This window comes from Myodes glareolus, chromosome 17 (genome assembly GCF_982192425.1).
Source record: "Myodes glareolus chromosome 17, mMyoGla1.1, whole genome shotgun sequence".
Classification (NCBI taxonomy): domain Eukaryota; kingdom Metazoa; phylum Chordata; class Mammalia; order Rodentia; family Cricetidae; genus Myodes; species Myodes glareolus.
In genome coordinates this window covers 40,981,792-41,008,641 of record NC_142042.1, presented here as the reverse complement: position 1 = coordinate 41,008,641, position 26,850 = coordinate 40,981,792, and the positions used below count along the sequence as shown (strand labels likewise).

The following is a 26,850-nucleotide window of genomic DNA, read 5'->3' as shown; positions in this document are numbered from 1 at the left end:
CCTGTGGGGCCAGGAACTCAAACCCAGGTCCCCTGACGACCAGTCAGTGGTTTTAATCACTGAGCCATGTCTCCAGCCCCTCACAGTTTTGAAATCTATTTTCTTCATGTCATGTGAGAATGTTTGGGAGTTCCTGTGATCTCAGCATCCTGATTCTACAGCTGCACCGAGTAAAGCATTGGAAAGGAACTACCGAATTCAAATGTGAGCCGTCCGGTTCCAGAGTCACAGCGCAGAGAGTGACGAGACCTCACCAGTATGTGCCGCTAAGATCCCCAGTGACCACATCCATCCAGCAGCCTAGCGTCACGAGCAGTCCTTCCTGTGGGTCCCCAACGAACATGAGGTTTCTCATATTCTCTCTCTCTCCCATCCTTACAACAGTTCTCGAAGAAAGGGTTTTAACTAGACTTTCCATGCTTACAGATAAGGAAACAAACACAAAAAGCTTCTAAGCCACGCTGGAAACCACCTAAGAGAGAAACTGTAAACAAAGCCGCGCCTCGGGAAGGTAGCCAATACATGGAACTAGCCACTTAAAAAGAACGGTTCCAAGAGCTGGGCTACACCTCTGGCCTGTGGATTGCTGCTTTCCAGCATACCTGACATCGTGGGTTCGATCCCAAGCCCTGCATAGACATAGGGCATAGGGCACAGTGGTTCAGAGTCAGCCTGGTGACAGTTGGCTAAAAACTGCCCCAGAGACTTGTTTTTACGGCATGTTCTGGCTTTTGGGGACCCTAGTCTATATGGATGCACAGTTCCCTAGGTCTGGATGTAGGGGGGAGGGCCTTGGACTTCCCACAGGGCAGGGTTCCCTGCCCTCTCTCAATCAGGGTTGGAAAGGGAGAAGGGATGTGGGGGAGTAGGAGGGGATTGGGAGGAGGGAAGGAAGTGTAAATAATTGAATAATTGATTGGAAAAATAAAAAATAAAATAAATAAATAAATAAATAAATAGGAAAAAAAGCTGCCCCAGACATATAAGGTCCTAGTTTGTTGTGGGGGTGGGGGGAGCTGTTTTGTTTGTTTTGTCTCTAATAATGTCATAGGAAATGTGTACTTTTACCACAACGAAACAGAAAAAGGAACGTTTGTTTTTAAGAAGACAAGTCATTCTTATTTATCACACCAACTATCACCTTTGACTCTGTTGTGTGATCAGTTGGCTCACACATGACCTCAGATATTATGCGAAAGGGACTTACACTGTATGTCCAGCTTGCCACTTTACGGTGGGTTTATTCCTTCAGTGTGTATTTGCCTTGTTTACCTGACAGCCGGTGTGGCCCTGCATGGATGTTTGGTACCCACACACAACTAGGAAACAGCGGCTGCTCGCAGCACCTGCCCCCTCCACACTGGACATCCTAGTGTCTTCCCGGCGGTGGCCTCCGATCCTAGACCTACCCATGATTCAGCACAGCGGGAAGTTTCAAGAATCCTGCCTCAGCCGAGTGGCCAGCTTCCAACTCAACCAGCAAATGCCTGCGCCTAACCCCTCATTAAATGTTTTATCACCCTCTAGACAGGGCAGTGCCCCAAACAGATAAGGTCCCTACCCTTTGGTCTGGGAACGAGATAATAAGCAAGTAAATGCAGGAACACATGAGTAACTTCAAAGGCTGGGCGAAAATAAAGTAGTGAAGATGTAGGAAATGAGCAAGGGTTGGGGAGAAGGGCAGAGTTTGAGGAAAAGACTCCAAGACACTAACTTGGGGGTGGGGGGAGGAACCGGTATGCAAAGGTCTTGAGTAAGAATGTTCTAGGCTTAAAACAAACAAACAAAAAAGGCAAAACATCAAGGCGCGTGACATTCAGTTAGGAGGCCAGCGTGACGGGCGGACAATGAGCACGGAGGTCCCGAGGATACGGGTTCCAATCAGAAAGGAAGAGATGGCCAAGAACAGTCAGCCGCCAGATTTGAACCTGCGTCATGAGATGATCTCATTTTTATTTTGTAAAGACCACCCTGACAACCGCATGGAAAGTAAAATCAAAAGTTAACAAGAATAAAAAAGGAAAGCAGGAAGAAATGCATGGCGCTACAGAGGTAATCGAGGAAAATGGTGGCAGTGCCTTGGTCTAGGAACTGCATTAAGTGGGAAGACGCATTCTGGTTCATTATATGTTTCAAGAGTTAGAGGCGGTCTCACTTCTGATTAAGTGTCACATGTGATGAGGGACGAAGGAAGAGAAGTGGCCACTAACTTTCAATTTGACTCATTAATAGTCAGGGTTAGCTTTTCTGAAAGGGGTGGTTACTGAGGCAATAAGTCAGTTTAGGGACAGATAGGGGAAGGGTATGTTTCATCACAACAAGTTTGTGATAATTTAGATACATAATATAGTGCTATCCAACAGACAATTCAATGTCTTCATAATTCTTCAAAGTGGGCAGAGAAGACCTGTCTCAAAGTGTGAGCCAATGCCACTTGAACAACGGCCGATGGCACATTGAAAGAGAGAATCGTCCTCACTCCTTATCTCTTTGATAAAACATATATACCTGTTTTGTCTCAGGGTTTACATGACTGCTCCCAAGTTCGAGGCCTGCTCATACTCAGAGAAGATTCCCTCATAAGAGTAACTTCTCCTCCTAGCCACATTAATAATATAACTGATATGTGTAATTCCTATTACTGTCTCATAACGATTGTGGCAACAATTAATGCATACAGATACAAGAAGCAAAAGCATAAATCTCTCTTTAAGAAAGGACCACAATTCTGAATGTCATTTTTATATAACAGCTTCTCCCCCACCCCCTCAAGGAGCACACTTACAAAATCAGAAAAGTCAGCTGGGAAATGGCCAATTCAAAAAAAAAAATCACTTTCTCCTCGGGACTGTGACTAGGTGTAAGACAAACTCGCGCTGTGCTCAGCACTTCTCCCGCCGAATCTGCTCTTTCTCCTAGGGTTGCTTTAAAGTGACAGAAACAGGTTTGTTTTCTCTCAGGCTCCTTTCTCACGAGACCAAAGCATATGCAATAGTTAAGACTTCATTTCAAAACTCCAGCTGTAACTGGTGAAAGACGAGACCACTCTAAACAAAACTGGAATAATACGTGGGAAGGGAAGAATAAGAAAGAAAGAAAAGGGAGGAGGAGAGGTGGGTGGGAGGCAGGGAGGGAGGAAGATGGATAGTCTGACAGAGGTCTTTTATGACAAAGGGCCGAAGAATAACATGCTCACAAAACATCACACAGCCCCATAGGAAAGACATGCTTGGTTCATGGCTTGAATCAAGAGATCGGTACAGTCTTTTCATATTTAATCACACTGTCAATCAAGAGAGCATCAATTATCAGTGTAAGGTTAAAAAAAAAAATAGCATGCCTGTTTATGAATTCAGCTGCTAGCGTTTCACCAACCCTTCCCCTAATGGCTGCCTTTTTCTGTGTGCTCTTAAGCTAGAAACAATAGCCTGGCTGACACTACAAATAACTCTAGGTATCCTAAGACCTGGATGGAAATTTCAGAGTCATAGCGTCCAATCACAGTCAAGTAAAAGAAAACAGAGAGAGAAGGTGACCTGACCCTTTCAGCGCAGAGCCCCCTTCAGGATGAGAAAGCCATGTTTTATTGATTCTTAGCCTCTACTCGTCTACAGAACAAGACAAAAAGAAGCCACCAGGGATGACCCCAGGGTTTACAAAAGAAATGAAAAGAACTAGGGACTTAGGTCTCTGAAGCAAGACCCAGTCTCACAGTATGACTCGGTTTGTCCTCATCCTGTCTGTAACTGTGATGGCCTCCCAGCGGTGTCACTAGGCCCCTCCCCATAGAAATTTGGGCTCGGTATGATGGAGTACGGTGTGTTGCATCAAAGTCTGCAAATGAGGCCTAGAAAGGTCACACAGCAGCAAGCTTCAGGTTTCAGAGACACCCGGCCTTTCCTAGGGGTGAGGAAAAATGTCAGCATCCTCCCTTGCCGATGAACCAGCATATACCTCAGTGGGTATCACACAGTCATGAGGAGCGGGTACCTTAGCGCCCTGATGATACCTGTCTTCCTTTGGATCAGTCCCAGCCTATCCAGAAACTTCCAGGACCTGTGACATGCTCAAATTAAAGTCATACTGACACTTTCGTGCTTCCAGAGAACAAAACTTCTACTCAGACTTAACTTCTGGAAAGATCATATTGAGTCAGCAGGGATGCTGTAATATAGGCATGCTTTATATTTCATTTTTCTATTGCAAATTCTTGTATAGATGAATGTATGAATTGATAAAAAGTAACAATAATAATTCTCTCCTTTGCCATCTAGAATGTGTTCTCTCTCCCCCACCCCCACAAAAAGAACACTTTAGCAGGTTTCATATTTTCCATAATATTGTATTTCACTCAGATACATACCTTTTTCCATTGGGTATGTCCTCACTAGGTACAAATGTTCTTTGCACTAAAATGCTGGTAACAGTAGAATCTGAGCTACACATCATGATTCCATGAGTCTCTCACTAACTACCCAAAAGTAAACCTCTATCTAGACGAGATGGCTCACGCATGAAATCCTATCACTATGGAGGTTGAGGCAAGAAGACTAACTCGAATTCAAGAGCAATCTAGTAAGCCAGGCTAGCCATGGAGAGGACTCTGACTCAGAACAATCAAAAGCAAAATAATAATAACAACAACAACAATAGAGAGTGGGTACTCCATTAAGGCAGTCCACTTTCCAGTCCCAATCCATTCCTAACCTGCTAATGACGCACCTCCCATCCCACTGGAAGGCGGCCTGCGATCTAACAACAGTGTTAGCTGGGATACAAGACCGGCATTAGCACTCCACCGACTTGACCACAGGAAACAATCACAAATGAAGTACTCACGGCATAAGCACCTATCAAGAATGCTGCGTTTGCTCTTTTCCTCTGGTCGAAACAGGTGTAGTGCACTATTTTCTTTCTTGATAAACTGTAGGACTGGAAGGAAAGGACAAGAGTTACCACAGGACAAACAGGCGCAGGCTACCACCTTCTCTCAGCTTTAGCATGAGAAGCAGTTCCTACCAGGCACCGCTTTTCAACCCCAGCTTCCGGTATCTGGGCATGAGTGTTCCTAGCTGAGGGAGCTCACTGCGGGAGAGGGGCTACTGGACCCTCTTCTGGAATCCATCCTAATGTAAGAACTGATAACAGCAAGCGTGGATGTCTCTGAGAAAGGAGACCAGTGCAGTTGGAAACTGTTGATTCTCCATTCACGGGAACCATTTCCGGTAAATTATTCTTGATCTTACAGAGATGACTTAGCCACTCTTTTCATTCTCAGGATGACACTCTATTCTCACTTATGACACTCCAAGAGATGTTGATGTTCCTTTCACAGACACAGTTTTAGCTGTGTCAACTATTCTATTCTCTTCTCCAAAAATTTCATTTTTAGGGACCAAAATTAAATTTTTCTTTCTAGTATGTATTCAAATACCCCTTTTAAATTTTTTTTTCTTTTTAAGTACCCCCTTTTAATTAGCTTAAAGTAAGTGATTAATGGGGAAAAGGCACCGTCGAAAGGATATCAATGAATATCATAAACCAACATATATTAAATTCACAAGCTTGATCATTAAGCAATTGTTATATGCCAGGCAATAAGCAACATGCTCAAGTATTAAAGTAAACCCAAAATAAAACCCAAATGGTTTGCTGAGCACATGCTAAACATGAAAAGTAATAATTATACCTACTAGATTAAATCAAATCATTAGTCACAATTCAAATCTAGAACACATGGATGTGGCTCAATTAAATCTACACAATTTCCTTGGCTTGCAAGACTGTTCTGGCTTAGTGACAAAGGGCAATTTAAGTGTAGGCACATAAGACGATACTTGCAGGGACCGTTTCTACAGCCCAGTCAATACAGGCACACAAATGCCTTTGAATTCTGTCTGTAAACTCACACAGAAAACAGAAGTGGATTTTTATACCCTATACACTGAACACAGTCAACAACAACAACAAAAAATCCACTGCCATGTTATTTTCTAGAAGTAAAGAAGCTAAGTCTAAGAACCAAGGTGCATCCTTGTGGATTATTCATGAAACCTGGTAGCTACACAGGTCCCAGCTGGAAGTCAAGAGATTATTCAAATACCCCCTCCTCAACATGGATAATTCCAAATCACATTGTCTGAAATAGCAATGTCCTTGTTAACTGAGTTTTAGAAAATTAATGTCTGTCTGATTCAATCTGCGATTACCAATGTTCTTTTTTAGTATGAAGTAAAGAGATGAAAAAAGTAGAGTCAAATTCAACTTCATCAAGTGTATATACTGAAGTTATTCTAAAGACTTCAATGCTGACTGGGTGGGGATGGCTCATGTCTTTAAGCCTAGCACTCGGGAGGCAGAGACAGGGATATCTGTAAGTTCGAGGCCAGCCTGGCCTATAAAGTGAGGTCCAGGACAGACAGGGTTACACAGAGAAACCCTGTCTTGAAAAGACAAAAACAGGAAGACTTCAAGGTTTTTATCAATGTTGTTTCTACAGTTTGTTGCTTTCTCGATTTTGAATTACTGAGTCTCTGGCAGTTATTTAATTTTACTATTTGTTAGTTAATATTTTATGCCACTTCCTGTTTTTCACCAATAAGTTGAGATATCCGTTTCTTTGTTTGTCTGTCTTGTCTTGTTTGAGACAAGGTCTTACTATGTTGCCCTGGCTGTCCTAGAATTTGCTATCTAAAGCAAGCTGGCCTCTGCCTCCTGAGGACTAGGTTCTCCATTAATATAAGTTATGATCAAGTAGGATCTTAAACACTTCCCTGGTCTCTGAGTCTCCATCTCTAAGAACTGCCTTACACCAATGAGGCTTTGTACACGGGTCAGACTGAGCACAGGAACTCAAAAGTTCCCTGCTGCCTGCTCTTGTATGGCCTGTGTCCCCAAACCACTGGGAGGAGGAAACCATCACCAGTCTAATGCTGGAGCCTGGATTCCCTAGATTGATCCACTTATCTAACAAGCATTTCGGTGTAACACCAAAACTAAGGTTTCAAGGTGTGGCATCAATCGACTCGTCAAGAGTGACAGCGCATACTGCTTCTCTCTCCTTATGAATGTTCCTCTCTTGGTGGAGTTTGCAGTGTTTGGTTGTTATCGTTTTGTCTTCTTGTACACAGAGTAAGCTAGGCTGGCCTTGAACTCACTTTGGAACCAAGAATGACCTTGAACTGTGTTCTCCTCCCTCCCACCCAGGTGCAGAGATCACCTGAGTGCCTATCACACCCAGCTACATGGTTCTGCTGCTTTATTTTGGGTTCTGAGTAAGACTTTTTTGAATTTCTATGCTTTCTTGTTCTCCTTCTCTTTCTCTTTTTCATTCTAAATTATGTAGGCTATGAAGTCTGCCTTGAGATGGAGCCATGAAGCTGAAAGACAGAGCTCTGAGGAAGACTTTCTCAACGCTGGGTATATAAATGTTTTTAAAGTGAAGATCACACAAGTTGATTTTCCTTAAAAAAAAAAAAAAAACAAAAAACAAAAAAAAAATCTTACAACTTTCTACATTCCACAAGCATTTAAAAATGACCACACACAGCATCCTTCACAAAATCTGAAAATTCACAAGCTTTCAGAAACGGCAAGAGATAGTGTTCTTCTCAAAAAATCTATCCAGAAATGCTAACTATTCCTTTATTTGTGCATGAGAGGGGTGCCTCTCGGCACACATGCAGGGCCGAGCACAACTTTGCAGTCCGTTCTCACCTTCCACCATATTAAAGCTGGGTCTCTGACTGCTTCTGCTGATGTGCTGTGTGCTCCAGGCGAGCTGGCCCACAATCTTCCAGGCAATTCTCCTAGCTCCACTTCCCATCTCACTATAGGAATGCTACGATGACAGACACACACGCCACCACATCCAGCTCCTCACACAGCTTCCAGGAATGGACTTGGGTCCCTGGGCTTGTGAGACTAGCGTGTGTCCGTGTGAGCCATCTCCTTGGCCCTAGAAACTTTAACTATCTCAAAATAGTCCCCATGGAAACGCGCCGAGGGAAGCAAACTTTGGTTTGTTGTGAGTTTACAGCCAACTTATGGAGGAACCTTTGGAGCATTTATCCTGCTCAGACACTTTTGGACTATTTCAAAGCTCTATAGCTGAGAAATGGTCCCATGCAGTTGAGCGTGCACACCATCCTCTAGGTCAGACCACAGTGAAGTCTGGTCACTGTCCCGTCCCAAGTCAGGCCACAGGGAGTGCAGTTCTTGCCTAACAAGTCAAAACCAATCAAGGCAGATGACAGAAGATAAGAGCCCTGTGAACTGCAGCCCTGTCTAATGTCCCCTTACCTCAGCCAAGCTCCCTCCTAGAGTCACCCTGTCCCCTATGGGCACCAGTGACGATGTTCATACAGAGGACACCCTAACACTGCTGTGAAAAGCGCTGGAGATAATAAAACGTTTTGTCAGCTATTCGGCTAATAATTTGTATGATTGGACTGACAAGAAAAAAAATCTTTAATATTTTCCCTTTCGAATATGAAAAAACTGCCCTTTCAATAAAACATACCCGATCTGTTATGCAATCCAAGCACCACAAAAGGAGGACCCCTGTCCCCTGTGTAGGTGGGGACACACCTACACAGCTCTCAAGATCTTTCATGAAGACGATGGTTCATACTGACAGGATCAAAGGTCCCTAGGAGACAGACCTCCAGACATGGCTACCAGGAAGCTTTACCCTGCGTGTGAACGATGCCAGCCTGCGTGTGGGCTGCACCGGTCCGTGGGCTAGGGGCCCACAGTGAATTCAAAAGAGGAAAGGAAGCTGGGTGACAGCATTCGCCTCTCTGCTTTTTGCACAGCCCTTCCCACTCTTGCCACCAGGCCTCCCTGCAGAGATGGACTGTCTCCTCGGACGGCCAGCCAGACCCTTCTGTGATCTAGTTGCTTGTCCTGGGTATCTGCTCACAGCAACAGGAAAGTAAACATAAGAGAGAAAAACTTTACCATCCGGGGAGAGACCGAATTGAGGCGCAACAGGCTCTGCTTTATAAAGAAGCCCACCGACATTTTCTGAGATTCTGCCGTAGGTCCATCAGAGAGCCTCATGCCTCTGGCAGAACATCACCCTCCTCATCCCTCTGGTCCATCTCCTCTGTAGTCTCTCAGGTAGACCTGGCTCTTCAAAGAGAACGTTTGCAAAGCCAAGAGCATACATCTGGCTTTCAGTAAGCTAGCCCTATTCTTATAGATTTTTTTTTTTGGTTCCTTCAGCTGAGATGCTTAGAAATAACAAAAACACTGTAAAATGTAAATACTGGTCAAATCAAGCCGGTCTTAAACACAAAAACAGATGTCTCTGAAGGAATGCTAAGGTAAAAGACCTCTGGCCTGCTCATTGACGAAGCATACTCGATAGCCACTGCCCATCTAGATATTTTAGATTTTCATCTTGAAACTGGCATGTATAACCTTCTGAACATTCACAAGATAAGCAGACAATGGACCCTAGCAGCAGCAGCAACAGCAGCAAATATCTGTGGGCCATTTGCTACATCCCATCATTTCCCAAGGCAACAGGAACGATGCCAGAGGGGTCTGGTTCAACAGCACTCAGAGTATTTCTCAAAGAAGAGATCCCAAGCAAGGCTTGAATGCAATAAGCATGTTGCATTTGACCAAAACAAAAGCCAGGTACCAGGAAAGGCCTGCTGCAAACACTTACACAGCCAAGTGTGGGAGGCAGGAAGAATCCAGAACTCTCTCACTGAGACTGATAATTGGTGTAAATCACAATTATGAGGCCATAACAAATTTTGTGGCTCAGAATTTATTGAATAAGTCTTGGGCTGAAAAACATCAGCACTATGAAAATTTTTCAGAAATAAAAAAAATAAATAAAATAAATTTAAATTTAAACTTCATTATATTTTATTATTATATTTTTCTTTCCATTGCAGGGTTGCAGAAGGTCCTGGAGAACTTAGAAGGCACTGACTTCTAGGCCCACCCAGAGTTCCTGACTCAGCAGAAGAGAGCCTGAGAGATTCACTAGTCTACATTTTTTAATAAATTGTGGAAGAATATTATAGGCGGATATGATGCACACCACCTAGCCCCCTTAAAAAATCTGTGATCCTGAAACACCATGCAGTTAATCAATTTGCCTCCTGAAAAACAAAGTCCCTTGTGAAAGAATTCCAAGTCACGCCATCTACCTTCTAAAGGCACATTACAGAAAAGCTGCCACAGACTCCTAAGAAACCTTTGCCCCAATGAACAAACACATCCATCACGGGAGACACCACCTGGGAAACAGGGTCTTTCAGGGGTCTTGTAACTAAGCCACCTTCAACAGAGTTATTCCAGAGGCTTAAAATTCAGATAGTCACAGGGTCCTAGAACTTGGAGAGAGGGCCAGGTGACAAATAATCAAAGCAGCTCCAATCAAAGAACGTGAAACTCAACCCTGCTGTTTCCATGCAAGAACTGGGCAGAGCACGGTCTGATCCTTCAATGTATGAAAAAAGGTACAATTCAAAATTCTGTGTACATTTTCATATGTCTGTCATAAATGCTGGCCACAGATTTACGTTTCTTTCTTTTAAAAAAAAAATAGACTTGCTGTGTATCCCTGGAACGTGCTCTATAGACCAGGTTGGCCTGGAACTCGCTCTGCAGACCAGGCTAGCCTTGAACTCATAGAGATCTACACTGTCCCTGCCTTGCAAGTGCAGGGATGAAAGGTGCATGTCACTGCATCTTGCTCAAATTTATTTTTTAAGAGAGTTTAGCCACCATAGGGCATGTTCGTAGACAGAATGCCAGCCACTTTGCTGTGCCCAGTCGCCAAACTAAATAATTTTATGGGGGAAACCCTGTCTCTAGTCACAGGTGTGATCTCAAGTTAATATCTGATGCAAAATATCAGCTAAGGCTTCTTGTAAACAAGGGAACAACTACGCAGGCACCACACAATAACTATTTTGTTTAGCAAGCTAAAGAAATAGTCTACAGGGGAGCTTCTGTTGACTCACATAGTCAAACCTAGAGAGACTCCTAGACCTGTTTTACTTACCTGAGAATCAGAATCTTGCGAGATTCACATAAATCACAATCATCAAGCGTATTTAATGGTACTTGTCAAACAGGCAAAGAGACACCATGACAGATCGACACAAAGGTCAAGGGGATGACGCCACATACACATCTTCTGTCTTTGAATGAAAAGCTACGTGAAGGGTTGCATTCAGGTGCAGCAACGCTACAAGACAAGCAAGCCGTGGAAACTCAGGAGGAGAAGGAAAGGAAGGCATGCTAACGTAGAGACTAGCACAGGCTAGCCTTGGCTGACAGCGACATACACAAATCATGCACGGGTTCTGTTTAGGTCGGGAAGTCACGAACCAGGTAAGCATCCAACAGCAAAATGTGATGCGGGTAGGAGCAAAACTAGCAGAAACAGAGCTAATGGGTCACATCAAGCCACGTTGATTCTGAAGCAGCCTTTCAATAATGTTGCTCGCCATGCTAGAAGTAAAATAGCTAAGTCATTTGGTTAGGATAGTGTGTCTAATGAAGCTAAGTGAATCAGTCCACGGTAAGGAAGATACCAGTACAGCCAGATTAATATACTCCTTAATACGAAATACAGCCCATGCACATCTCGTTGCCAGTGATGGTGGTCAGATTAAGGAGAGCACAGCTCAGGGACCATGGTGGCCAAGGCATCATTCTCTTACTAGGTCAGCCAAGCAATGGCCATGGCAATCAGCACCTTGACAGCCATCAGGGGTCACTACCAAAGCAATAAAGTGAACAGGCCTTCCAGGGAGCACCAGGACTCTACGTGTTTACCTCCAGCTTTCTCAGGAAAGGGACATTCTTGAACATTTTCTTTGGCTGTACAAAATAAAATATGGTTCATGTTTTGCTTGGAACTCAGATGAAAACAGGTTGAATTTTTTATTTTCAAAGAAAACAAGTGCTTCTTTAGGGTCTATTTTTGTTTCAAACCCAGTAGATTGCATTGATGAATGCCACATTTGGTCAAAAAAAAAATCACTCATAAGATTATTTCTCAGTAGGTAGAGGTAGGAGGATAAGGAATTCAAAACCATCTTCATCCTCAGCTAAACCAGGCCAACCTAGGTTACGTGAGACCCTGTCCCCAAAGGGTAGGGAGGTATGTGTGCAGGTGCATGCGTGTTTCACCATTCGGCTCACACACTTGAAGGCACTTGAGAACTCTCTTAGGGTCTCCCGGCTGAGAGTTTCTGAATGCATACGCAAGATCCATGCCTTGTCTGATGGACTCCAAATGTGCTTGTTCCCATGAGTTAAGGTCCCACTACCTCTAAAAACTACATGGACTGCCTCCAGAATGAAGCTGGCTTTTCTTCTCCCGCAAGCCCATCAACCCGAAACAGGAGAGCGCTGCAGGAGGAGACGCGACGTGTTTTCGTGGTCATAGAAAGGCGGTGTCTATCACGGCACTAAAAGAGCTCCTGTGTACCAGCACCTGAGAGCGTGGCAGCTGCCGGGGTTCCAGGACAGAATTACTGCCCTGGTTCATTCAGCCACAAGGGCATTCCCAGAGCCCAGCCCCTGCCCGGCCCCTCAGTGCTTTAACACAACCCTTTCTTCCAGGATGCCCGTTCTTCCCATGCTTTTATCCTGCAGAGGTAATGGGGGAGCTTTGTACAGGTCTGAATATCCTTTGAATCCTTTCTGCACGGTCCGAGATTACTGTAATTGTCCTGCTGATTCACAGCAGCAGCTGCTTTCGGTTTAAGTGGCTGCCCTAGAAAACGTCTCCTCTCTTCTAATTTTTTTTTTTTTGACCCAAGCTGAGAGTTTCTGTTTCTCTGAGGAAAAATAAAACCAGTGATTAATAAAGTACCAACTACGTTAAGAAAACCTTGCTCAATTGTATGACTTTTATTAAACTCTCGGGCTTTTCAATTAGCTTTGATTTTTTTTTTAACTGATTAAATTAGGAGAAAGTAGTGTTTATTTTTTAATTACTGCCAATTTTGTCTCCTTCTAACACAGCCTCAAAGCGTTTATATTGTAGTTCAGTGAACCAAGGATACCTCTGAGAATTAACAAGATGCTGTAAGTCTTCCCAGAAGAAAATATAAGAACACACCAAAGCGCACATGTGATTTCATGGTTTATAGATCCCTTGAAATAGCAGATTGACAATTCCTGCCCTCCCAGCCCTCACTGAGGACATTTCCCACTAAACAGCACACCACGGTTTTTCAATGGTTCCCATGCCATTTAAGTCTCTCCTCTTCAATTGCTGCTTCTCCACAATAAGAATTGATCAGAAATAGCACACTTTGACCTAATATGGTTGCATACCTTGTTAGTAACAATTTGTTAAGCAGTGTAAAACAAGCAGATGCTTTTATCGGTGGTAGGGATAATGCCTTTTGTTTGGGGCACTTCAAGTAATAGGCAATTTTCCATTCTGACCAACGTAAGTCAAGTCATTGGGAATCAAATGTGCACAGACACATCAAAAAAAATCAGTAAATTTGGAATACATCATCTCAAAGCATTGAGCTGAAAAATATCTGTGACATTTAAGAAATGAGAAGCATAAGCTGGGTGTGGCAATGCACACTTTGAATCCCAGCACTCAGGGAGACAGAGGCAAGAGGATCTCTTTGAGTTCAAGGCCAGGCAGCCTGGTCTACAAAGCAAGTTCGTGGACAACCAGGGCTACACAGAAAAACCTTGTCACAAAAAAAAGAAAGAAAAGAAAGAAAGGAAGGAAGAAAGGAAGGAAAGAAAAAAAGAAAGAAAGAACGAAAGAAAGAAAGAAAAGAAACTTGAGAATTGGAATAGAATTCAGGGCAAAAATTATCCATTTTTTGCCATGAAATTGGAAGGAAAAAATCATACAATCATAACTTGAAAGAATAAAAGTCTCCAGACTATTAAATAATGTGTGCCTAAATCACAGTGTTAAAAATTAATCAAATTTTGAATGTTAAAAAAAACAAAGAAATTAAGAAATCATAAAAGAGAAGAATTCTAACAGGAAGTAACTAATTAAAATACTACTATAAAGGGGGACAGTAAGATGACTCACCAGGTAAAGATACTTGCCACCAGCCCAACAACCTGAGTTTGATCCCCAGAATGTCCACAATGGAAGAAGAAAAGTAACTCCTGGAAGGTGTCCTCTGACCTCTACACACACGTCATCACAAGCATCTTTCTCTCTCTCTCTCTCTCTCTCTCTCTCTCTCTCTCACACACACACACACACACACACACACACACACACACACACACACACACCAAGGATTTAAGCCAGTGGGATGTAGCATTCAGACAGGCAGGCCATGGTGATGAACTGAACGCCTGAGTGGGGTAAAGTGCAAGGCTCGGGTGACAAGAATACCTTCATTCCCAGTAAATCAGTACATGAAATGATCCACAAGAAGACGTCAAGGGTGGAGCTGGCAAGCTCAGACTTTTGAAAGGTACGGTAACCAGGTGTCCTGGCCCCCGATCAAGATGAGGAAGCACGAGGAAGCATGGTTAGCGAAGGAGAGGCATCAGCCGGTACCGATGCTCTGGGAGGATGGGGAGATTGCAAGTGTAAAGATGCTGCTGGTAGAGTCAGAGAGAGAGAGAGTTGCCGTGAGACGGGTGTAACAGAAAGAACATATTGCAAATAGGAGGGCGTGGAGTCTAAACTTTCTGGAAATAACACAGCCAGGGTGCCAGGGTGGCTGCCACAGCCACTGGACAGGTAAGAAGGCCCGGAAACACCTGGGTCAGTAAGCACAGAAGGATCCTAAACCCAAGGCCCAGATTACTCCCAAAGCAAAGAGAAGAGCGTGAACAATGACACCCAGCTCTGACTTCACCAGGGACACTGGTCACACGTCTCTCTCAGGCCTCCCACCTCTCCTTGTGATCTCGCTCTGATTGACAGCTGTCATTTAGATTCCTGAAAATATGCTGACCAGCTTTCCCGTAGGCAAATGACAGCACTAAGATTGAAACAGGTATTTGAAACTTCACAGAATTATGATTAGATTCCCTGTCTGAACTTACAGAAGTGACATTAGGAACATAATCTTTCATATAAACTCTCTGAGACAATCCTAACTACCATTCCATAAAGCTCTGGAATTTTTTTTAAGACAAGATCTCTCTATTATGTAGTTCTGACTGCCCTAGAACTGACTGTGAAGACCAGCCTCAAACTCACAGATATCCACCTGCCTCTGCCTCTTGAGAACTGGAACTAAAGGCCTGTGCTACCACCCCTGACTAGAATTCCTATGTTATAGAGAAGAAACAGATTCCACAAGTACAGAGCAACTCCGGTTTTGGATTGCTAGCGTAAATCTTTGTCTCCTGATATAGAGTTTCTATCTGGTGTGGTTCACAGAATTAATATTTGAATTTTGAAAAGTCAATCCTTCAGAGAGCTACAGATTAATTAATTAATTCTATCAAAGCTAAAAATGTCATTCCAGGCATCTAGCTGATCACTGGGATGAACCAAGGGGGTTGTCTGAAGTTTACTGAATTTTCATAATGATGTAAGTAAGTTTAGGAAATAAAAGAAAATTTAAACAAGTCTCTATACCAACTCACTGTTACATATAAAATATAATAGAGAAGAAAACAATCACTGTAAGTAGACTCTTGCGTTAGATGCATGAAATTCATCTTCCTTTAATGATTTATTCCCCTGGTAATTTCAGATAGTATTTAGTTCCCATGATAGCATAACCAGGAAACAGTAGCTTGGGAGGTAGTATAGTGGATAAAAGATCATTTGCTATACAAGTGTAAGGACCTGAATTTGAAACCACTGTACCCATGTAAAAGTAGGGTATGGGGAAGCCACATGGACTGGTAACCCCAGACCTAGAGGACAGACAAGTAGATCCCAGAAACTTGTCCTAGCCAGCACAACCAAATGGTCAGCTCCAGGTTCTGGGAAAGGCTCTTGTTTTTTAATAGATAATGTTATGTTTACTTATCTGAATTTATACTAAGAAATATTGACTAACATCTCTTTTTTCTCTCTTTTTTTTTTTTTTTTTTTTGGTTTTTCGAGACAGGGTTTCTCTGTAACTTTTGGAGCCTGTCCTGGAACTAGCTCTTGTAGACCAGGCTGGCCTCAAACTCACAGAGATCCGCCTGCCTCTGCCTCCCGAGTGCTGGGAATAAAGGCGTGTGTCACCACCACCACCCAGCAACTCACATCTTATTTACTGTAAAATTACTAACTATATAAAAATTTATATTTCTTAAAGAAAGTAGAAACATAGACAAGCAAAATTATTTTAGAAGAATCCACAATCCTGTGGCACTCGTAAACTTTATATGCAATTCTTTAAAATGTAGTTGGTAATATTACATACTTTCTGTATTGATATATGATGCAGGTCCATAAATCATGAGGGACTCTGTCTTAAAGAAACAAGGAGGACAGTGATAGAGCAGGACACGCAATGTCTTCTGCCAGACCAGCCCCACACACACATATATGTATGCAGAGGAAGGGGGGGAGAGGAAAGAAAGAGAGAGAGGAGAAAGGGAGAGAAAGCTAGGAAACTTCTAGATCCTCCCAAAGAAAACATGAGGTTCAGGCATTGACTAGTGATCCTTCCAATCATTTCAAGTTCATTTTTAAAAATTATTTACTTCCCTTATGATCATCAAAATATCTCTTTCCCTAAACTACAAACAACAGCTCCTTGGCTCTTGCTTGCTTAAATGAAGTTACATTTTCAAGTCAGATAAAACTGCATGACTTAATTCCTTAATTGTGTATGATAAGTTTTCGTGCTATGTAGTTATTGACTGAAATGTCATTGTCTGACCATATTGGATGACACCACGGTGATGTCAAGGGCAAAAATCTGTAAATGTATAAAGCACACAATGTATTCTACAGGAGATGCCCTGCCAGACTACATTTATGTCGAAGTTCAACCAAAAACCCAAAGGCAATCGCTGAGCTGTGCGGGGAAGACACCGTACTGCAGAACAGAGACTCTTTATCTGACATAAAAAAATAAAACACTAAGCATCAGAAGTCTGTGATTACCCTATGACCATACATTATGGTATACTGTTTCCCAGTCTGAAACGTTCAAGAGGTCCATTTAGAAATTGGAAGGAAAAAAAATATAAATAATGGTTTCCATGTAGTAAACTCAATACTGTCAATGTCATTTTTTCTTATCCGCTCAGAGTTTAAAAGGAAAAAGTCTACATGACAAAATCCACATACGCATACAGAAAATGAGAAGGATCTCATGGAATATAAACACAGCAGGCTAAGACTGAAGGCCTGCCCACATTCCGCCACAGCGGGTAAATCTATGACTGCGGATTCATGGGTCTCACTTGGTTCTTAAATCTATGGAGATGACGCTCAACAAATATGCAAAATTTTCCATCTTGACCAAACAAAAGCTGGTTATGTGCCTGATGAGACCCTTCATCACCCCATAGTAGCATCTGCAAGCAGGTCTAAAGGCTTTGGAAAAAATTCTCCTTTGAGGGAATCTGATAGAAACTCATTAACAACCTAAAAGGCTGTGCCCCTTTCTTAGGTCACCATTGCAATGACTTCATGCAGCTCATGTTGCCGTTGTCCTGAAGAAAGAAAGAGGTTAATATGTCCTTTGTTATCATCGGGAGGATCGATTTCAACTTCTGGGTGAACTCTCACAAACTTCTGAAGATCCAATCACCTGATTAAACAGTGTGTGTGCGCAAAGCAATCCCACGGGGCAGGTTTCCTGGTTTAAACATTGCAATTGTGAAACATAGACAGGTCTAGAATACTCACTTTTAGTTTCTTGTTTAGTTTACAGCAGTATCTGAACACCATTGCCAAGTTCAGAGGTCCAAAATCTGCATAGAAACTGAGATACACACACACATAAAATAGCATTTAGTACAAGCACAGTTTTCAGTAATATAGATGCTCACTTTTAATTTCATCTAATTTGTCATCAAATTTCAATTATCTTCAGGAATAGGTTCATTACCTAAGTAGTCTGCTCTGTGCCAACCGAGGTACCTCATAATTCCACCCTACTGGTGCCCTACAGTTCTAACCAATCTCTTCACAGAGAACTGTTGGGGCAATTTTCAGTCTTCAGTCCTTTTAACTCCTTGCTGTCATTTAGAGAAAGGATTGAAAAGTAACTAAGGGAAAGGGGAATGTGAATTAACTCATGTGGAACACACTCTTTCTTGCCTTCCCTTCCCCCTCCCCCCTGAGATGGGGTTTCTCTGTGGAGCTTTGGAGCCTGTCCTGGAACTAGCTCTGTAGACCAGGCTGGCCTCAATCTCTCGAACTCGCAGAGATTTGCCTGCCTCTGCCTCCCGAGCGTTGGGATTAAAGGCGTGCGCCACTGCCACTGGACTCTTTCCTGCTTTTACTTCTTCACTGACTCTATGTCTTTAAACCCTCAACACTCAGGTATCTTAAAGGCAGCCATTCGTTTTCCCTGCCCATTCTTCCTATACTTCCTGTATTAGAAGACATGTTGGCTCCCCTTCCCTCCCCCGACATCTCCAAAACAGTCATCAACCTGAATGTAAATCTCTCATCTCCTGCCAAGAGTCTAATCAGTGACCTAATGGGAAAGAGAGCTCTTGTTCACCCCTGACCCAGCACTGGTCTTCACCTTCAGCCTTGTGCTGGACCCACCATCTACAGGCCTTCCAACACCTCAAACTCAGTGCACCGAAAACCACCTTTCCTTCAAAATAGCCCCAAGCTTTTCTGAGTCACTGAAGCACAAAACCTCTCAAACATAGTACAGCAGAAACAATTATTATACCAAATAAGCTGCCATTCTCATATGTCCCTTCCCTTCTGGTCCCTCCGAGACATCAGAAGCCCAGCCGCCCTTCACCTTAGTCACACTCTGCCTGAATTCGCAGCCTCCTTCCCAATGATGGTGCATTTCACCAAGCAGCTAACCTCACTGCTTTCATCTCCTCCCATTACTCAAAACTGCTGAGTGGCCCCTCACTACTAAAGGACGACTCCACCAGCCAGCAACCAAAGCTTAACATATTGTGCTCCTGTCTTCCAGACTGATCCCGTCTCCTAACAAGTCCCCTTCAGAATCTCCATTCCACAGGACACATCCACACCTTACCTCCAAACACTTCACCCATTCTTACTGCAACCGTTCACCCCCACACCCTCACACCCTCCACCCTGGTCAGCCCTCTTTTTTTTTTTAAATATTTATTTATTACATATACAATATTTTTTCTGCGTGTATGCCTGCAGGGCAGAAGAGGGCACCAGATCTCATTACAGATGGCTGTGAGCCACCATGTGGTTGCCAGGAATTGAACTCAGGACCTTTAGAAGAGCAGGCAATGCTCTTAACAACTGAACCATCTCTCCAGCCCCTGGTCAGCCCTCTTACAGAGAATACTCTTCTCTCCTGTCCCTCTCCTTAGCTTCCTCAAGATGGCTCCACAAGGCCTTCCCAGTCACATTCGGGGAACCTCACTAAAGCTTGACTCAAAGTCCTCAAAACTCCCTCATTTCAGTGACTCATTCAGCCAAATGCCCGCAACATCACATATTAGGAGAATGTTACATGAAGATTCCACCTAAGCAGCTGCGACATGGGCCTCCCCATCAAGGGGGGTATCTGTATCTTACACATTTGGAAGCACGTCCTAGATGCAGTACAATAAAAAATGAGTCGCCACGCAGAAATGCTCATTAGTATTCTAAATTCAACTCAGTCTTGAGTGCAAACATATTAAATACCATCAAGTTTGCAGAGACCCATCTTCGAAACACCCTCTTACCGAGGAAGACATTTAAATCTTTTCTGCCACCCAAATTACATGTCACTTCAACTACAAGTCTGGCAATACCTACTGGCCTCAGGTAAGTTTAAAAAAAAAATACTGATTTTGTGTGTGTTATCCTTGGTAAACAAGGTGGGGATGCTTTGGAACATATAGAACTAAAATTGGCTGCCTTTATACCCGGGGTTCATGGAAAAATAATCTAACACAAAATGACCCAGAAAGAGAAATTTCTAACGATTTGAAGTTCCTTATTTATTTCTAAAGTTTGCAATGTGGTGTTAACTTTATTCTAAAGTTCCCAGTTGGTGTTAAGCTATAAATATAAAGAAAAATCCACTGAAAACTACTAAAATGGGTGTTGGAGGTGTATCTCAGTGGCACAGCACACAGCCAGCAAGCACAAGGCATAGGTTCAACTCCCAGGACCAGGAGAGGAAATAAGAACCACATATAACTAGGTGCCTAACTGCACTGGTTAGGGCAACGCTATCTTTACAGCAGAGATTTTCTTGTTCTTGGGTTCATTGGAAGTAACACTATTTAACAAACATACCTTGGCATTTTTTTCTATCGGAACATATATATTGACCCTTGTATAATTTTAAATGAAATATGGAATTTTGGTGATTATCTCAGCTTTTAAAATTCATGCTGAACAAGCTTCAGAAAAGCAAAATTGGGGCTAGAGAGGTAACGGTTTTGTGGTTAAGGGTACTGGCTGCCCTTCTAGAAGACCAGGGTTCAATTCCCAGCATCCACATGGTGGCTCACTACCCTCTGTAAATTTAGTCACAGGAAATTCAATGCCCTTTTCTGGCCTCCATGTGCTTTGCACACACGGTGCACAGATACATGCAAACAAAACACAAGAAGCACAAAGAATAAGTCATGTAATTCCAGCTCCACACATCAACTTCGTTCTCACGCGCAGAGCTGCACGGGTGAACAATGAAGTCCACTTACATAAATTCACTTTTGGAAGCAGAATGGTTAAAGAACAGAACCAGTTTACCAAATTCCAGGAAGGTAGCGGATCTCCTCCAATAACACAAAATCAAATAAATAAAATGTGGACCTCATCTTTCCAATGATCCGGAACTCTCCAACATGGCAAATGGGTGTAGGGTTACTTAACATGACAAATAAATTAAAATTTCAATTTTCATATCTGAAAACTGAAGGCATTTCCCACTAAAATATACACACAGAACTGGATTGTGGTGAGCAATAATGGACGATATCAATCAAGATGAAAATATAAGAACAAAGATGGCCACCACACATTAAGAAATTGATAAGCATCAAAAAAATAGATCCAGATAAATTGCTTCCAGTGAGAAATACTATTCCAAAAAATAAGTGAGGGAAGCAACTTGGAAAGGCATCTTTTATTTAGTCTGTGAACTACACACATACATTAATTTAATTTTTTGGAAGAAAAACATCTGAAGGTGGAGTGGACTCCTGAACGTGTAGTCCAAGCACTCACGAGTCAATGTTTCTCTGTTTGGTCGAATTCCAGCAAAGTACCTCCAGACCCAATGGCAAGCAAAGACCCTGCCCCTGTTTGTCTTGAAGGAGGGGGACAATATTCCAGTCTCATTGGAAGAGTTGGATATAGCATTTCGTTGTATCATAGCACCTTCATCTCCAAATGAGGGGATAAACAAACCAATCTCCCCACCAATATATTCATTTCCTCTAACAAAGTCGGCAAATTTTAGATCAGTAACTAAGATGAATCCCGAGAAGCTTAAGAAATGAACACAGGGCAACAGGTTTTCTTCACTCAATAAGTGGAAAGAGCTAAAATCACATGGCTTTGTTTTGACAGCAAAGAAATTCAAAGAGCCAACGGCAGCATATGAAGCCCTGCAGATGGAAGGCAGCAGGGGGAAAAGAAGGAAGGCTGTGTCCTTGTCAGGACAAAGGGAGAGAAGTCAAAGAACAGATAAAACATTTTCCGAAGTCACCAGCTGCCCACAGGTGTGGAGTCCAGTGTGATGGGAAATAGAAGCTGAGCCTAGAGACCACCAGTCACGCCAGTGCGTCCTGCTCTTCTCACAAGATTTACAAAACCTAGGGCTTATCATTATCTTTGCTTTTTCTAGTGAGCTGTAATTTACGTGAGTCTGTTCTGAGGAAGACCATCACTGGAAGCCCCACTATATGTATTTCTACACATTAGAAGCTTCGTGCGAAGCCAGGCAGTGGTGGCACACACCTTTAATCAAAGCACTTGGGAAGCAGAGGCAGGCGGATCTCTGTGAGTTTGAGGCCAACCTGGTCTACAAGAGCTAGTTCCAGGACAGCTAGGGCTGCTTTAAAGAGGAACCCTGTAGAGGAGGAGGAGGAGGAGGAGGAGAAGGAGGAGGAGGAGGAGGAGGAGGAGGAGGAGGAGGAGGAGGAGGAGGAGGAGGAGGAGGAGGAGAAGAAGAAGAAGAAGAAGAAGAAGAAGAAGAAGAAGAAGAAGAAGAAGAAGAAGAAGAAGAAGAAGAAGAAGAAGCAGTAGTTTTGTGTGAAATTGTTGAACCCCTCGACACAAAGAAATGCAATACGGCAAGCACTGCCTACTCCCACCACCACAAAATTCATGGACACCCCTTCTAAGCAAGATGCTACAAGTTAACATTAAAGAGTTCTTATAAAATCAAAAAGAGTATTACTTTTTAAAAAAATAGAATAAAAAATACCATAAGAGTATAAGGCATACATAAGGCATGCACATTTTCATTTGTGCATGTGTGTGTATGTGTGTCTGTATGTCCGTATGGACATGCTTTGTGTGGGTCTGCACATGAGCCTCTGATGCATGTGGAGATCAGAGACCAACCTTCGGGAGCTGGTCCTCACCTCTCCTTGTTTGAGTCAGTCTCTTCATGGCTGTTTGAGCCAGAATACCTGGTTCAAGGGCTTCTGGAGAGCTCCCTGTCTCTGCCTACCATCAAGGAGCAAGCTAGAATTGCAGACTCTTGTGCTATAACATTGGATACATCTGTGCATTCTGGCAATGGAAACTCTGGTTATCAGACAAGCCTTTACCCACTGGAGTGTCTGCCCAGCCCACCTTTAACTTTTTTGTTTTGGGTTTTTTTGTTTGATTTGTTGGTTGGTTGGTTGGTTGGTTGGTTGGTTGGTTGGTTGGTTGGTTGGTTGGCTGGTTGTTTGGTTGGTTGGTTTTTTGAGACAGGGTTTCTCTGTAACTCTTTTTTAAGAGCTCTGTTGATTCTGCCTGTTCATTTGCTCTCTCCATGACCTGCTGAGAGCCCACTGCTGGCCATTCCCTACATACAAGTAATTCACCACCTGCAGAGAAAACTAGGAAGTATTACAGCAAATACATATAATGCTAAACTAGCATTGTCCTTCCAACACACAGGTTATACAGATGTCCATGTGTCTACAGTTTTGCTTTGCTTTGTTGTTTTGTTTGTTTGTTTGTTTGTTTTTGAGATTAACCAGTACTGCCTCTCATCTACCAGCTAATCTTTGCCTTACTATTGATGCTTCCCTCCAACCAAATGGTTCTGGTCATGACAGAAACTCCTAACGATCACCTTTTCAGAAGCTCCTAATCGCTTGGTGAATACTAACATAAGACACTGGGGCACAAGTCCGAGAGCCCGCTCGTGCCCTTAGAGCACAACCCGCCACAGTCACAGATGCCAGTAGCTGTGGGCCTAACAAGCTCACAGTGCACAGGGCAACCTCGAAAAGAACTAAAGGCCACTTGGTACTATAGGATTCCAGTCCTGATTTGATCATGGGTCATCCCTAGGTGCCTTGGTCTCATTATCAGCCCTCCAGTCCCTGGATATATCCTCAGGAAATCCCAGCTGCCTCCCGCTAAAAGTGTGAGGAACCTCCACTTAACACTTTCTTTAGCCCTGGGGGCACAGTGGGGTTGTGTAAGCCCTCAGTTGTTGCTTCTGTAAAAGAAGCGCTGTGACCACTCAGCCTTAAAGCCAAGAAACAAGGAACCTTCTGGCATACAGCTCTATAATTTCATGTGTTTTCGCTCTGGAGCAAGTACAATGAAGGGAAAGTCCCTTCAAGATGCCAATTAATGAAAGAGGCGGCTTCTCCAGGAATGCTCTGCTAAGAATAAAACTCCCTCCCACAGGAACATTCTCAAACCATGCAAGTTAACCCCGTTCTTCACCAGCAGCTACTGAAAGCAAGGGGACTAAGCAGACAGTATTCCCGTGGCTTTGGCGGAAGCAGAGTGACGGCCGGCCCACCGTTCAGAAAAGGCTAACTCTCGCCTTTCTGAAAGCCACTCAGGTTCTGAAAAGGGAAAAAAAAAAAGATTCTAAAGCACTTTCCCGAGCTTTAGTTGTTTCAGTGGTTAGCAGTGATCATGTTACTTCTCTAAGCCCCTGGAATTAGAACCAGCACCCTCAACCCTGCCTCCAGGGACCCAGGTGGTGCAGCTTCTACCGGCTCTTTCTTTGGAGACTTTTGCTTGTTTGGCTTTTGTTTCTGTTTCTCGGGAGAGGGTTTTTCTGTGTTACAGCCCTAGCTGTCCTGGAATTACTTTGCAGGTCAGGCTGGTCTTGAACTCGCAGAGATTCTCCTGCCTCTGTGCTGGAATTAAAGGCATGTGCCACCACCACGGGGATTAAAGGAGTAAGCTACCACCGCCAGGCTGGAGATTTATTTTCACAATATTTCCTCACTGTACCACCAGTAAGCTCAAGCCAGGAGGAGTGTTTTGAGCCTATGCAACTACCCGCCCATAGTTAACACCTACCCATGCCTTAGGTCTCTCTCAGTCCAGTCATCCTTCCTCAGTGAATTCCATTCTCATCCCCACCCCTTTGGTCGCTCCCCAAATATGCATACTCCACAGACTCTGTTGCGTCTACAAAGACCTGAAGGACGCAGCTCGTTTGGTAGAGTGTTTGCCCGGCATGCACAAAGTCCTTGGGTCCATCCCCAAAACTGTACAAAATGGAGCATCAAGGTACATAACAGGTCGTGTTCAGCTACATAGTAAATTCAAGGCTAACCTGGATACATCAAACCCTGCCAAAAGAGAAAAACGCTCTAAGTCTCTCCCCTTTCAGAGTGCTCACAATGCTCTAAGTCTTTAACATTTAACGAGCGTATTGTCTAAAACCCACTGCGGGACAAGCTTTATGGAACAGCTGAGCTAAAAGTCAGTTCCTGGGCATCCCTAGCACCAATCCAGAGACGGTTAAATAAATAAATAAAGGATTGGTACATGTACATGGTTGGTTCATTTGAAAAACAAGGGAAGAAAAGAAAAGAAAAAAACATGCCTCATTCTAAGCATCCTAAACTATGCCAGGCTGAGTGTGGCGAGTGAGGTGATCCATCACACTTGGATACAAAACAAGGCGAGCTTATAAGCACACAAATGAGTATTAGAAAGAAAACAGTTATGCTAGGATTGCTAGCTCAGGAATCTCATCAATCTGCAATCCAAGTGGACCCAAATCATAAGTAAGCAAAACACCAAAGTGGGATTGTTTTTGTTTAAAGCTTCCCATGAACCCATGCAAGCCCTTGAGCTGTGTTTGTAAGGGGCTCAGTCTCATACAACGTCCAGTCTTGTTTCAGACTCAGTGCTCAGAAAATGAGATCTCTGGTGTCTTCTCCCACTGTGTGTTAGTCTCAGCAGTAGACCAAGGTGCAAGCGGCTGTCAGAGGCAGGTGCACTAACCCAGTGAGCAAGCAAAGTACTTGACTCAAGGCCAGCTATGACGACACACAGATGTCACCCCAGTACACGGGAGGCTGCAGCAGGAGGATCATCACAAGCTCAAGTCCGTCTCATGTGGACTATAGAGCAAGACCCTGTCTAAAGGAAAACAGAGAAGAAAGGAAGAAAGGAGTAAGGGTGGGAGCGGGGAGAGAGGGAAAGAAAAAGCTTCATTTATAGATGTTATTGATAAAAGTTAACCAAATAACACCAACAGAAGACAAAGTGCTAGCTAACAAGAGCCATTGATATAGAAGAAAAGTGCAGGACTCTGTGTGTGTGTGTGTGTGTGTGTGTGTGTGTGTGTGTGTGTGTTTCTGTACGTCTGTCTACCTGCCTGTCTGCCTGTCTGTCTGTCTGCCTACCTAGCTTATCTGTCCATATGCACGTGCACGCCACATGTATATGGAGATAAAAGGACAACTTGAGAGAGTTCTCACCCTGTGAGTCCCAGAGGCTGAACTTAGCTCACCCAACTTGGCAGTAAGAATCTTCACCCTCTGAGCCGCCTCACCCACCCAGGCCTTTAATCTTTAGAAAGCCTTAAACCTGAATCAGTGAACTGTTTAGTGAATGGACTCCTTACCATGGAGTCTGACTGCTGCAGAACACAATCAGTCCATTCATTAAGACAGAAACAGGTTCATTTTAGAACAGGCTAAGGCTATACGGCATTTCAGCTAAGGTTTCTGTGGGCTGAAGATGTAGTTTGGTGATAGAGCACTTGCCTAGGGTAGGTGAAGTCATGAGCTGGGCTCTAGCCCTTCCAAAAGACACACATGGAACTCTCTAGTTCTTTGTATGAGGTACCTTAGAGAACTGTCAGCATCTCAGATGAAAGACGATAAATGTTCTACTTCAAGAGATTGACGAAGGAGACCAATCTGAAACAAAGCACCTCTTCTAGACCTCAAAAGAAAATTATATCTTATAACAAAAGAAAGCCCAACTAGCAAATTCTTCCACTCATCAACGAGATAGGAATATGTTGAAAACCAAAACACTAACTTGATTAATAACAGAAAGGCTTCGTTCTAAAAGTGTGGTTCAGGGGCTGAGGAGATGGTGTATCCGGTGAAGGTGCTTGCCATGAAAAGTTTGACAACCGGAGTTCAATCCCTGGACCCCATGGAAAGGTGGGAAGAAGAAACTGACTCGACAAAGTTCTTCTCTGATCTTCACGTTTGCACCATGGTGTATGTGTGCACACACACACACACACAATAAACAAAAAAAAATTAAACTACAGTTCAATACAAACTTTCGTTTGCTAGAGGCAAGCTCTCCCTCTGTAGCCTGAAACACAGGAATCCTCC

At 43.3% G+C, this 26,850-nt stretch overlaps 1 protein-coding gene across 4 annotated transcripts in view; it reads right to left on the bottom strand.

The window, feature by feature from the left end:
* Cdc14a (cell division cycle 14A) overlaps positions 1-26,850 on the bottom strand; it is a 161,491-nt gene that overhangs the window by 118,837 nt on the left and 15,804 nt on the right. For 3 of the 4 annotated variants that reach the window (XM_085677789.2, XM_048456674.3, XM_048456673.3), the window contains exons 3-4: positions 17,801-17,876; positions 4,840-4,932 (exon numbers count right to left, since the gene is read on the bottom strand). In XM_085677789.2, coding sequence (XP_085533915.2) covers positions 4,840-4,932; positions 17,801-17,842 — 135 coding nt within the window. In that variant the 5' untranslated portion in view covers positions 17,843-17,876. The remainder of the gene's footprint in view (positions 1-4,839; positions 4,933-17,800; positions 17,877-26,850) is intronic. The other variant, XM_085677788.2, reaches the window with a different exon arrangement.